Here is a 12,396-nt window from a genome sequence, read left to right as displayed (position 1 = left end):
ATTGAAATGATATTACCTCATTTCATACTTGTACAACTTCTGTTTACCACATTCGTGAGGGTCATCCCATCATCCAGAGATCCAAGACCTGTGTTATTGACTCCTTTTAGTCATATTTGACAAGTAAATACCAACATTTTGTTTTTACAATCAAAGTGGCATGTAATACCACAGGAGGTCAGCATGATTTGTCAAATCGTCTCCTACTAAAAATGTATCCAGCTGGGTAACCAGAACTGCTCAGCCAAGTATGTTAATTATAGACAACATGCATTATTTTAATACAATAGCAATATGTATTATCTCTGTTAAAATAACTACTTAAAGAGGCACTGATGCTGAAATTGCTCCGCGTAAGTACCCCTTTAAGATATGAATTATTTGGATAATGGAATAGAAATTCTTTGATGTTATATTATGATATCTTTTTTAACTGAATTACTGGTACATATACTCCGCGAAAACATTGGTGCACATCTGATCACTACTTCCGGCCCAGTTGAATAACAGGTAGAATAATAGGAACAAGAATTGAATTATCATGTTTAGTAATGTTTGATTGCAAGTTTGTCTGTACATACTTCTGTTTTCATGTTTTCACGTCCAGGGATATATATGATATAGTTTTGGCTGGACACAGTACATGAAATAGTAGCAGTTTTGTTATGTCCATGGAATATGATTTTGCTTGGTCTTTGTTCCATATTATGTAATAGTTACTATAATGCAGGGGTCATCCACAGACCCACGACGCATGGTATGGTGAGGGATAACTATCTGAAATTTGAAAGTGTTGTCTACCTTCGAGCCATTTTGACATGTGGTTAGACAGTAGGAAAAACTTCACATATCCCCGATTCATTACGTGCTTAACTGTAATTTAAAGTAATAATAATTGAACTGAAAATTCCGAATGACTAATTATGTTGATCAATCATTTGTTGGATTGACTGTCATTTTACATTATTTTTGGCCTGGGTATTTCTGAAATATAACAAGTTTTGTGACCATAAGAGCACTGTCAACGCTGTCATTTCGCTTACCCATGATTTTTTTGTATTATTTTAATCCATGATTATATACCAAACACGTGTCAGGCTGGCTTTCAGTTTACTTTTTTTTATGCTTTGTCAAGTATTCATTAGCCTGTATGCTGCAAACAATAATTCCAAATGATAGCAGTGTGTTTCAAGTATTTATGACTTGAATTGAAGAAAAATGTATTACATTTGTGAAGGTCAAGGTTACTAGTGGCATAAACACTTTTGAAAATTTAGTTTATTTGGGAAAATCAGATCATTCTGAATCAGATAAAAAAAATATTAAAGAAATCAGTGTATGTCATGGTCACGTCAAATGCAAATACACCATTGTCATGTCTATCATTGAAAATCACCAAGCTAAATATTTATGTTAAGGTGAAGGTCCCGGGGTAGAATAGGCCTTCAGCAACCCATGCTTGCCATAAAAGGCGACTATTCCTGTCGTAAGAGGCGAATTACGGGATCGGGTGGTCAGGCTCGCTGACTTGGTTGACACGTCATCGGTTCCCAATTGCGCAAATTGATGCTCATGTTGTTGATCACTGGATTGTCTGGTCCAGACTCGATTATTTACAGACCGCCGCCATATAGCCAGAATATTGCTGAGTGCGGCATAAAACTAAACTCACTCACTGTTTAGTTTTGGAAGCTTTGATATTCTTTTTGGCACTTTGTTATGTTTGCGGTGTCAAACTCACAAGATAATAAGCTGTTCAAATCAGTAATTCTACCTGTGACACTCATACTTTAACTGAATCATCTTTTGGCAGGCAAGAAGGTCGGCAAGTCACAGGTGATGACAGAATGGTTCTTCGAGGGATGGAGAGAGAAGTTGAGAGGGGAAGAAATGTCAGTGTTCGAGGGAGAGAGAGGTCAAGTCCCCATGACAGTGACCAGGATAAGAAAAGGAGGAGGACAAGGTCAACTGATAGTAGCAGCTCAAGGTCACGCAGTCCACAAAAACAACCATCTGATGAAGGTCAAAAAAGGTCTTCTTTAGACCAAAGAATAGTGAAACTGGCTCCCAAAATTCTTGAAAGGAGCTCTTCACAAACAGAGAAAGGTCGGAGGAGTTCTAGTTCTTCCGCGTCTCCCCCTAGGCGGCATAGATCATCTTCCTCCAGTTCCAGAAAGTCAAGCCCTCCGCGCAAGAGGTCAGTTGGTCGGTCTCTTAGTCGGAATGGTGACAAACCTGTTCGGCCAGTTAGACGAGACGTATCCCCACGGAGAAGATCACCATCTCGCACCTCACCGAGACGTCAATCTCCTTCTAGACAACGCAGATCACCACGCAGATCGCCACGTAGGTCACCACGTAGATCTCCACGTAGATCTCCACGTAGATCTCCTCGTAGATCTCCTCGTAGATCTCGTTCTAGATCTAGATCAAAATCAACTCAACGGAGAAAGTCACGATCCCCCAGGAGGAGGTCAAGATCACCTAGGAGATGGTCGCCTCCAAGAAGATCGCGCTCGCCAAGATTAAGAAGATCAAGGTCACAAAGACGATCTAGATCTCCAAGGAGACGATCACCTCGTAGATCAAGGTCAAGATCACCTAGATGGTCAAGAAGATCTCGATCACCAAGAAGGAGAAGAACACCACCAAGACGTTCAAGATCACCTAGAAGGTCACGGTCACCAAGGCCCATCAGAAGATCAAGATCACCAAGGCCAGTCAGACGGTCACGATCCCCTCAGAGACGTTCAAGGTCAAAGTCAAGGTACTTCCATTCCATGCCTGGCGTCAGTGTTTTCTGTTTAGGACTAAATAACCCATGTTTAGGTATGATGGTATGTTTACATAGTAAGATTGTAATCAAGTATATCATCATTGGACTGTGTGTTTTACTGGCTTGTTGTAACTTGACTATTCTGGCTATTCATCACCCTCACTTTTATTTTATGTTTATTTCACTTTTAAAGATAGTTTAATGCAGTCAGTTGGTCCATATTGTCATGTTGTTTTATTTTATGTTTATTTCAGAAGCCGTTCGTCAGATGGCTACAGACGGCGAACCAGCCCAGCAAGACGTAGAAGGTCAGTACCTCATTATATTGACTATCCTCGTGCTTTTCATTTATGGCTTCTACTGGTCCTATGTCCATTTCAGTTTCAAAAGAACAGAAGTTTATTACAGAATATATGTAGCTGTTTCGAAACAACTGAAAAAATCCCTTAAGACCTGTAGGTCACACTGTCACCAGTCAGTAAAAGATTAGAAGCCTTATAATGCATAATACTTTATGGTTTTGCTTGAAACCACAAGACATAGAGTACATCCCCAGTATCACATACACATAACCTGGCAGGTTTTTTAGCAAAGACTTCCATGATTTGTGTGGGCCAAAGTTATAGCCTAAACAGTAGTATGTGTTACCGGGGACAAGAGTTTCTTCATGTCACTATCATGAGATGGAGGACTGTGGTTTAATGTTTTTTTAGCTGTTTGTTTTTGTTCCCTACTCATAGTGAATAGTTGTTAACTTTCGTTATGTCACGATTCCATCTATTACGATTGATTCCACCTTTAGAGATGTTATATGGTCAAAGTGATTGTTGCTTGGGAAGTGTATGTAATACCTAAAGGGCATTTGTAAGAGTGATACTTTAGGGAGATGAAAACTGGTTGTGTGACTTTCATTGGATTTCAAGGCTTTTGTCAAGGGCTGTTTTAGTGTTGGTTGTAGACGCTGATTGTATGATGTATCCAGTACATGCTTGCTGCTTCAGATGTTCTGGAATGTAATGAGAGATAAAGTTGACACTTTATTTGTCTGACCATTTGGAATCATTTCATTTCTAGAGCACAAAGCAAAAACAAACACTTTTCAAACAGATCCTGAAATCGTGCTTGTGGTGTGATGGATATTTTCTTTGTCTTGTGAGGTTAGACTCACAAAGGGATTCACACAGCTCAAAAAACTTTGAATTCTTAATCAAACCTGCTTAAATAAAGCCAAGAGATCCTGTGCCATTTACTAGTTATATAATTTTTTACTTACCTTACCATAGGTCTATAGCATATTACCTCAAGCTTCGCTTAGTAGGAGATCTGAGGGAGTTGAATTGCTATTCCATCTTGAATGGCTACCTCGCAATCGACGACTGTCATGATTCAGAAGGATCTGGATCTTCCCACTGCACATGCGTGCTGACTCCACGAGAACTTCACTTTTACTTCAAGCGTCGTCTGGTCTAGACATGTTTGGGTTGCTATCTTTTTTTCAGCTGATAAAGCTTTGACTTACTACGCTTTACACTGATTCCTTTACAGGTTCTTGGTGTTGTGGTATGTAGTATTTTCAATCTCAGTGTCAGTTTTAACGTATAAATTCGTTATTGTACACTTGTACCTCGTACGAGACACAGTAGCGTGTCTCTTAATTTCAGTGTTGCCTATGATAGTTTTCCGCTGTATCTAAGCTTTGTGCTCTGTTTTTTGTCACTTAGCGATGTATCTAGTGTAATGTTTGCTGTCCCTTTCGGAGTGGCAGCCATTTCACTTGTCTATTGCAAGCATGCTGCTGCACATGTGAGTGGAGCAGTTCATTACAAGGTAAGGAGTGTTTTTTCTTGTTCCCTAATTATCGCATATGTTGTGCATGACACGTCACTTCAGTGTGGTTTGCAAAGGTCTGAAGTCTGGAGAGGATCCTCACCCTTATTACCAGGACTGTGATAAGGTATCGTACACCCTTCAGCAGCGCCGGAGGAACCTGGGGCGGCGTCTGATACATCTGTGAGGGCGGAGCCAACGCTGAGGCAGACTCTAACGACACCACCAGTGCCGATGCCTATGCCGACACCGACAACGACAACGACGCCTACCACCCAGACTGGAGGTTTGGTGGATTTGTCAAGGCATGACACACTGGCACACCAGAAGGTGCAACAGATACTTTGAGTGTTAGTTGTACCTGCCCCTTCAGTGACGTCAGGTGTATCTCAGGATCAGACGGCGCCTCCGACTAAGGCTCCTCTGTTGGTTCCGGACTTTACAGAAGCGATGACCGGGAGAGGAGCACATCCGATTACCGACGCCGGCGCCTGTGGGCACATCTCAAGTGACAGATACGCCAGACTTTAAGAGATCGGCGCCAGGGTTGGACGCACTGGCATATGGAGCACCTAGGGGTGCCACTGCTATGACCAGCGGAAGAATTAGAGCACAGTGACTGCGTGTCAGGATATCAAGGTCTAGGAGTCCCCGGAGCAGCATATGTCGGTGCTGCCGTTAGTTGCCCAGATCACCAGATCGTCGGAGCAGATCCCTCCACCGTAGAAGGAGGAGTTGGCGTTCGCGGTCCCGGTCAGCGTCACCTCCTCATGCCAGACAGTCGGCACACAGAAAGCAAAGAGCAACTCTTACCCACACTCATGTGGAGGAGGAGGAGGGATCGCACCTGCCACTTTCTGTTATGTACGACAGGATAGCTGATAGGCTCCCGGATTGCCCCTCCCCGGTGTCAGGGGTACGATCAGAGCACCCAAGTCCAAGAAGCAGGACTATAAGGTGCATAGTCTCGACTCCGGGGCGGTGTTGGATGAGGCCATGAGAAGACCATCTTCCACCACCACATATAAGGTACAGGACTTCAGATTACAGGCCATCGACACGGAGCTGTGGCGCATCCTGAAGCCAATCTCAGCATTAGCATCAGCTACATCAGCGGCGGCTGTGGATTTGATGGAACCTAACAAGTCCCAACTGGAACATCTGTTGTCGATGTTCCTTTTGAAAGGCAAGGTGCTGCATGACCTATCAGGACATGTCCGTAAGCTTTAGCAATGACGATGGTGGTATGCAGGATGGGGTTTTTGGACGCTTGTTCATGGCAGGAGGAATTCGAGCAGCATCTTATAAGGACTCCCTTCTCTTCAGAGACCCTCTTCGGGAATGCTATTCCAGAAGTTTACATGGAACATGCAGAGTTAACAAACACTGAGGTGTCATTGTCACAAACCTACTGATTGTTTCAGACAACGCGACTGTCGTATGGCTGATATTGAGACAAGGGACAACCAGGTCCAAGTCCCTGCTGGATCAGATGATCCACCTAGCCAGCTTTGTAGACGCAAATGACATCGAGGCCAGAGTTCGTCATATCCCAGGTTGCAGAAACGTCCTGGCCAATGCGCTCTCTCGTCCAGGGAAGCCGTCCCCGACCGAGTGGATGCTTCACCCGGGGATATTTCGGCTTCTATGTCAGGATCATGGGCGCCCACTGATAGACCTATTTGCCACGAAGTTCAATGCTCAGCTTCCAATGTACGTGTCTCCGATGTCAGACACAGCAGCTTGGGCGGTCAATGCTCTGTCAATGTCTTGGGAGGGTCTGGACGCGTACGCCTTCCCACTGCCAGTACTAGTACCAACGGTAATGCCAAAAATCAAGCTCACAGTGAGGATCTGTCTTCTTTTGGTCGCGCCTTGTTGGCCATCGAGAATATGGTTCCCAGATTCTTTTTCATAGAGATCCTCCTTGGGGTACTTATAAGCATTTAAATGTTCTTTAAATTCTTGCGACTGTTGTAACTATATTTTTTCAATAAAAGTATGTACAAAACAAAAAAACATCATTTTGTCTTGTGAGACCACCCCTACAGGACCTCTGGCCCCTTGACAGCCAAGAGCAGGTAACTCCTTAAACTGTATGTATGGTTTCTTTATGAGACGCATGGGTGCCTTAGGAATCATTTTTTACAGTTTACTTGTCAAAATGCTGCAACTTTTTTGCTGTCTCTGTTGGTAGCCACATGGCTGACATAATGGTGGAAGGCAAGCTTTTTTCCCGCCAAAACATTTAAGTTTTTAGGGCGGTCTTTTTAAAGTAAGCGTTTGTCAGCTATACTGTTTCATGTATTTTATTAATATTATATCCATATTTAGTACAATTTGTATAAATTTGTCATAAATTATGGTGTAGTGGCACTTAGCTTTTACCTTAATTACGTGGGTAGTTTTAGTTATTTAGCTTTGCGCTCATGCGTGTTTTGATTCATTTATTGTTTCATTACACAACACTAGGGGTTATTTGTTGCTTTGCAATTTAAATCCTGCTCAACCTGCAAATCCTCTATTCCGACCAAGGACCTTCACGACGTTTGTCTAAGGTGCCTGGTTGAATGTCACCATGATGACCAGTCATGTGAGGTGTGCGCGGCATTTACCTCTCAAACAAGAAAGTCAAGACACGCTGACTTTTTGTTTTATTCCAACCTACTTAAGGCGGGGGGGATATTTGGGCTCAGGACCCTCCATCCAAGCGTTTCCACAAAAAGAAAGGCGCAGCTTCCTCTTCGGAGGGGTCGGCTAAGAAGGCCAGGGTGTCTAGGGACCCTTCCCCTTCTCCTGCCTCTGTATCCTCTGCACCAACCCCAACTTCTCAATCACCATTAATTTCTGTTGATTCAATTAATGCCTTGTTTCAGCAACAGATGTCCTCGGTCCAATCAATGATAGATTCGGCGCTGTCGGGTTTCCGAAAGGAACTTGACACCCGATCTTCATTGAGCTGCCATGGTGGTTCACTTGAGGGAGACCGCGGCCCGGGCTTAGGCTCGGGGAACACTCCTCCCTCTGGGCAGCCGTCCTGCGCTTCAGGCGCTCAGTCGGATTTGCCTAGCGCAGTCGGCCCCAGCTTGTCCCGTGGGGCAAGTAGGGCAACGACGACCGTTGTCGGCGACTCGACTTTGGTGAGCGCGCCTAGTGCCACAGTGGGCAGGCAGTCTAGTGTTGCCCTGCCGCTGGGGCCATCGGCACCCTGTCCGTTCCCTGGGCTCTCGAGTCACCCTCCAGTGGGGGGCTTGCCTCAGTTGCCCAGGCGACCTATTTTGGGCTCAGGCAGGGGCAAACCTAGTGACTCGTCCTTCTGTTCCTTCGAGTTCCGTCTCGGTAGCACCCTTGACAGGCTCGCTTTACGGCAAGGGTTCCCTGTCTGAGGAGCGTGAGGAGATGGATATGGAGGAGGAGGGGATTGGGGAGGAGTGTGAGACAGATGTCTTGTACTCATTCGGTTCGTCCCTTAGACAGGCTAGGGAGAAAATTGCCGAGATCTTACCTCAGGTTTCCATTCTGGTGTCGGAGCCCCAACCCTTGGAGTTTCGGCTTCCCAGGGAGGCGTTCACGCCTACTAAAGTCGCCGAGGCGAGGTTGCACATGCTCCCATCGCTGGTTGGTGAGATAGTGAATCCTCTCCTTTCGGGTACCCGGTCGCGCTTTGATCTCCTGGTGATTAGCCGCCTATCAATTGGACGAGGATTCACTGTTCGAACCGCCGGTGGTGGACGAGTGTGTGTACACCTTGGTCACCCTGGAGGGGTCCTCCTCCTCTTCCTTGGCCTGGGCCAGGCAGGGCCGGCAGCTGCCGCCCTTCTCCACGGCCGCTCCAGTGCTGAGGTCCGCCTATCGTTCTGTCGAGGAATTGTATAGGTGTGCGGCCCAGCAGCTGAGAGTAGTGGTTCATTCAGCTTACCTTTCTGCTTTGCAGGGGCAGCTGTTGGACCATGGGAGCGCTGCCGATGTCTCTCCGTCGGCAGTGTTTGGCCGGCAGCTTATGGACGTGCACTCTCATCTGGCGTGGGACAGCATTAGGTGTTGTGCCAGCCAGATGATGGGGGCCGTCATGGGGTTGTGTCTGCTATGGTTATCCGTAGCCAGGTACTCTCCCGCTACCCAGCAGGCTCTCCTAGCTCTGCCCTACAGGTTGGGATCTTCCGTCTTCCCTGGGGCATTGCAGGTTGAGTGAGAGGCCGCAGAGGCTGTTAGCACTTTCAAGGACTCTAAGCCCTTGTTAAAGCAACCCTCCTTCATCTCGCCATGGCCCCCCACTCTTGCTTCGGCTTACCCTTCGACACCGGCGAAGGAAGGTGCTAAGTGGACTGCTCCACAGCAGCACAAATGGAGCAAGAGGGTGAAAGGCAAAGGCAAGGGGCCTGTGTTGCAACAGTCACAGCAACAGCAGCCTTTTCGGGGCAAAGGGAAGCCTGCCCCGGCGTCCCGTTAAACATTTGTCCAGAGCCTTTGGTGTCCCCCGCACAAGCAGACGGAGAACTGCCGAATGTGGGGGTACATTGCCTTGCGCCAGAAGTCCCTGTAGGTGGCAGGCTGTCACTATTCCTTTCGGAATGGCAGGCAGCCACTTCAAATCCCTGGGTCCTGTCCACAGTCAGGGATGGCCATATGCCACAGTGGAAGCGAGACCCTCTACTCTTCTCAGGGATGCGGCACACGCCGGTGCCGTTCTCCCGGGAAAAAGCAGAGGTCCTCCGTGCCGAGGTCCAGTCGTTACTGGACAAGGCAGCCATCGAGGTTCCGGAAGGTCAACAAGAAGACAGGTTTTATTCCACGTACTTCCTTATGACCAAGAAGGACAGAGGGTTCAGACCTATCTTGAATCTCAGGTCGCTGAAGAAGCTCATAGAGGTTCCGTCCTTCAGGATGGAGACACTGCGGTCAGTGATCTCTTCCGTGGAGACAGGGGATTGGCTCATGTCAATCGATCTCAAGGACGCTTACCTCCATGTTCCGATACACTCCGAGTTCAAGAAATACCTTCGGTTTTCGTTCGACGGGAAGTGTTATCAGTTTCGGGTTCTGCCCTTCGACTTCTCCACAGTGCCGAGGGTGTTCACCAAACTTATGTTGATTCCAGCTCAGCTAGCCAGGTCACAGGGCAGGTGTTGTCATCCGTACCTGGACGATTGGCTTTTGAGGGCCCTCGGGCTCCTGTTATCACACGATGCCACACAGCAAGTGATGGACATCCTGTTGAAGCTCGGCTGGATCATCAATCTCAAGAAATCAGACCTGACCACCACGCAGGATCTGGTGTTCTTGGTGGCACGGTTCAATACGGCACAGGGGATTGTTTCACTCAGCCTCCTGTTCTATTATCCTTTCGACCGGACTTACTATCCCAGAATGGAGCGCCACACCCGAATGCCAGGATTCAATGGGTGGCTTGGCCGCTGTCCTGAGTCGCCTCCATGCGAGAGGAATTCCTGCACCAGTTGGAGAGACAATTCTGGCTTCGCGGAGGGATTCGACGAACATTCAATATGAGGATAGATGGGCCTGTTATGCACGCTGGTGTGTCGACAGGGGGATTCTCGATCCTTTTTCTGCACATCTAGTATCTGTGTTGGAGTTTTTACAATCTAAACTGGAAGCCGGTCTGGCCACTTCTACAGTTAAAGGTTACTCCACGGCAATCTCTGCCTTCCACATTCCTGTCGATGATGCATTATTGGGGCAGCACCCTCTAGTTCAGCGCTTCCTTGCAGGCGTGGACAGAATCCGTCTGTCTGTCCGGCGGATTAGTCCCCCGTGGTACTTGCCATTCATTCTTGATTGGCTCTCCTGTCCTCTTTTTCACAATCTGTCGGCTCTGTCCCTCCAGCTGTTGACATGGAAGACTGCTTTTCTTGTGGCAGTTACTTCTGGCAGGCGGGTAGGCGACATACACGCTATGTCCGCCAACCCTGAATTAACGGTGTTTCACAAAGACAGAGTGAGCATTCGATTGCCAGATACTTACCGTCCTAAGAGAGATAGCACCTTTCACATAACAGCGCATATTGAGCTCCCTGCTTTCATACAGCCTTCGCCGCCCGGTACCTCTCTTTGATGTGCTCACGTCTTAGATGTCCGTAAGACCCTTAAGGCTTATATCAAACGAACAAAAGACATTAGGAAGAATGATCAATTGTTCTGCTGTTATGGTGGCGGCAAGGCTGGCCTTCCGGCAAACAAGCAGACCATATCTAGGTGACTTGTCTCTGCCATTTGTATGGGATACACCTCGAAAGGTCATACGCCCCCTGCGGGTTTGAAATCTCATTCGGTTAGGGCTGTGGTGACGTCTAAGGCGTCTGCTTTGCCCATTGAGGAGATCTGCTCCATGGCTATTTGGAGCCAACCGAGCACGTTCATCCGTCATTACCAGTTAGACAGACTGTCAAGCTAGCGTACTCGGTTTAGCCAGTCAGTTCTCACCAGTGGACAGGGCACGAGTGCCCTAGCAGATTGAGCTACCCTTGCAATTGATGAACGATCATTTGACTTTGTAGCTGCAACAAGTAGACTGGTGGTGGTGTTTTACTTTATACTTTCCATCTTTGTCCCGGTAGTGGGCTCTATTATGGTGGTGGTATTCTACGACTTCTCATAGAATGGTAGGGTTAGACCGTGTACTAGCCGGGCCCTGGTCCGCACGCCTGCCACAAGGCACAGAAGGTCACGTGACCAGGTAAGTTTGATTCCTTGTTACTTTCAGTTCGTAATAAAGGTTATCATCTTATGTCAGGTTCATGAGCAGACAGAATGCCTCTCCCTAAGATCAGTCTTAAGGAGTCTGTCTTATGCTTATAAGTACCCCAAGGAGGATCTCTATGAAAAAGAATCGAACAAACCTGTAGACGTTGCAGATTCTTTGAATAGAGTCCTCCTTGGTGTACGGACACCCACCTCCCCACATTCTGTCTGTATTGCTTACAGAACGGAAGTGTTTGGCTGGAGGCTGTAGTCTGAAGAGTTACCTGCTCTTGGCTGTCAAGGGGCCAGAGGCCCTGTAGGGGTGGTCTCACAAGACAAAAACGATGTTTTTTGTTTTGTTCATATTCTTATTTAAAAAATATAGTTACAACTGTCGCAAGAATTTAAAGAACATTTAAATGCTTATAAGTACCCCAAGGAGGACTCTATTCAAAGAATCTGAAACCTCTACAGGTTTGTTCGAATTGTGCCGCCTTGCAGAAAAAGATCTGTTCTGGCTTCCAGAGTGGAATCAATTGCTGCACCATCCCCACCGTCAGACACTGGACCCGGACCGGGCGCGGTTTCATCTATGCACCTGGACCACTTGCAAAGGTCTTTTAGGGCCAAGGGCTGCTTATCTTAGGTGGCTAAGATCATTGCCCAGGCGCACAGAGCCTCCACAAGATCATTCTATGATGACAAGTGGGCTACTTTTGAGAAGTTCTGTGCCCAAAAGTGGCAAGAGCCGCTGCTAGCGTCACCCCAGTTCATGGCGGATTCTTTATGTCATTTGCAGTGCTCAAGGAAGCTAGAGGCAGTACTATTGGGACTTACCTGTCAGTGCTAAATTCAGTGTTGACTGTCAGAGGAGATAGGAAGGTCTGGAAGATCCCCAAACTGGTCACTATGTTGAAGACGTTCAAGCTTGAGGACCAAAAGATTAAGTTCCGGCCACCAGCGTGGGACCTGAACGTTGTGCTACAGCACTTGATAGGTCGCCCCATGCAACCTGCTGAACAGGGCATCTTTTGACAACCTAACGAGAAAGACGGTGTTTCTGTTGGCGCTAGCTATAGCGGCGAGAGTTAGCG

The 12,396-nt window shown here is 47.0% G+C and overlaps 1 protein-coding gene across 3 annotated transcripts in view; it reads left to right on the top strand.

The window, feature by feature from the left end:
* Positions 1-12,396, top strand: part of LOC137298531 (peptidyl-prolyl cis-trans isomerase G-like) — a 54,663-nt gene that overhangs the window by 37,818 nt on the left and 4,449 nt on the right. For all 3 annotated transcript variants that reach the window (XM_067830827.1, XM_067830829.1, XM_067830828.1), the window contains exons 19-20: positions 1,814-2,767; positions 3,031-3,084. In XM_067830827.1, coding sequence (XP_067686928.1) covers positions 1,814-2,767; positions 3,031-3,084 — 1,008 coding nt within the window. The remainder of the gene's footprint in view (positions 1-1,813; positions 2,768-3,030; positions 3,085-12,396) is intronic.

Source organism: Haliotis asinina, chromosome 10 (genome assembly GCF_037392515.1).
Source record: "Haliotis asinina isolate JCU_RB_2024 chromosome 10, JCU_Hal_asi_v2, whole genome shotgun sequence".
Taxonomy (NCBI): Eukaryota; Metazoa; Mollusca; class Gastropoda; order Lepetellida; family Haliotidae; genus Haliotis; species Haliotis asinina.
Note: the sequence above shows the minus strand (reverse complement) of the source record. Positions and strands in the feature narration are given on the sequence as shown.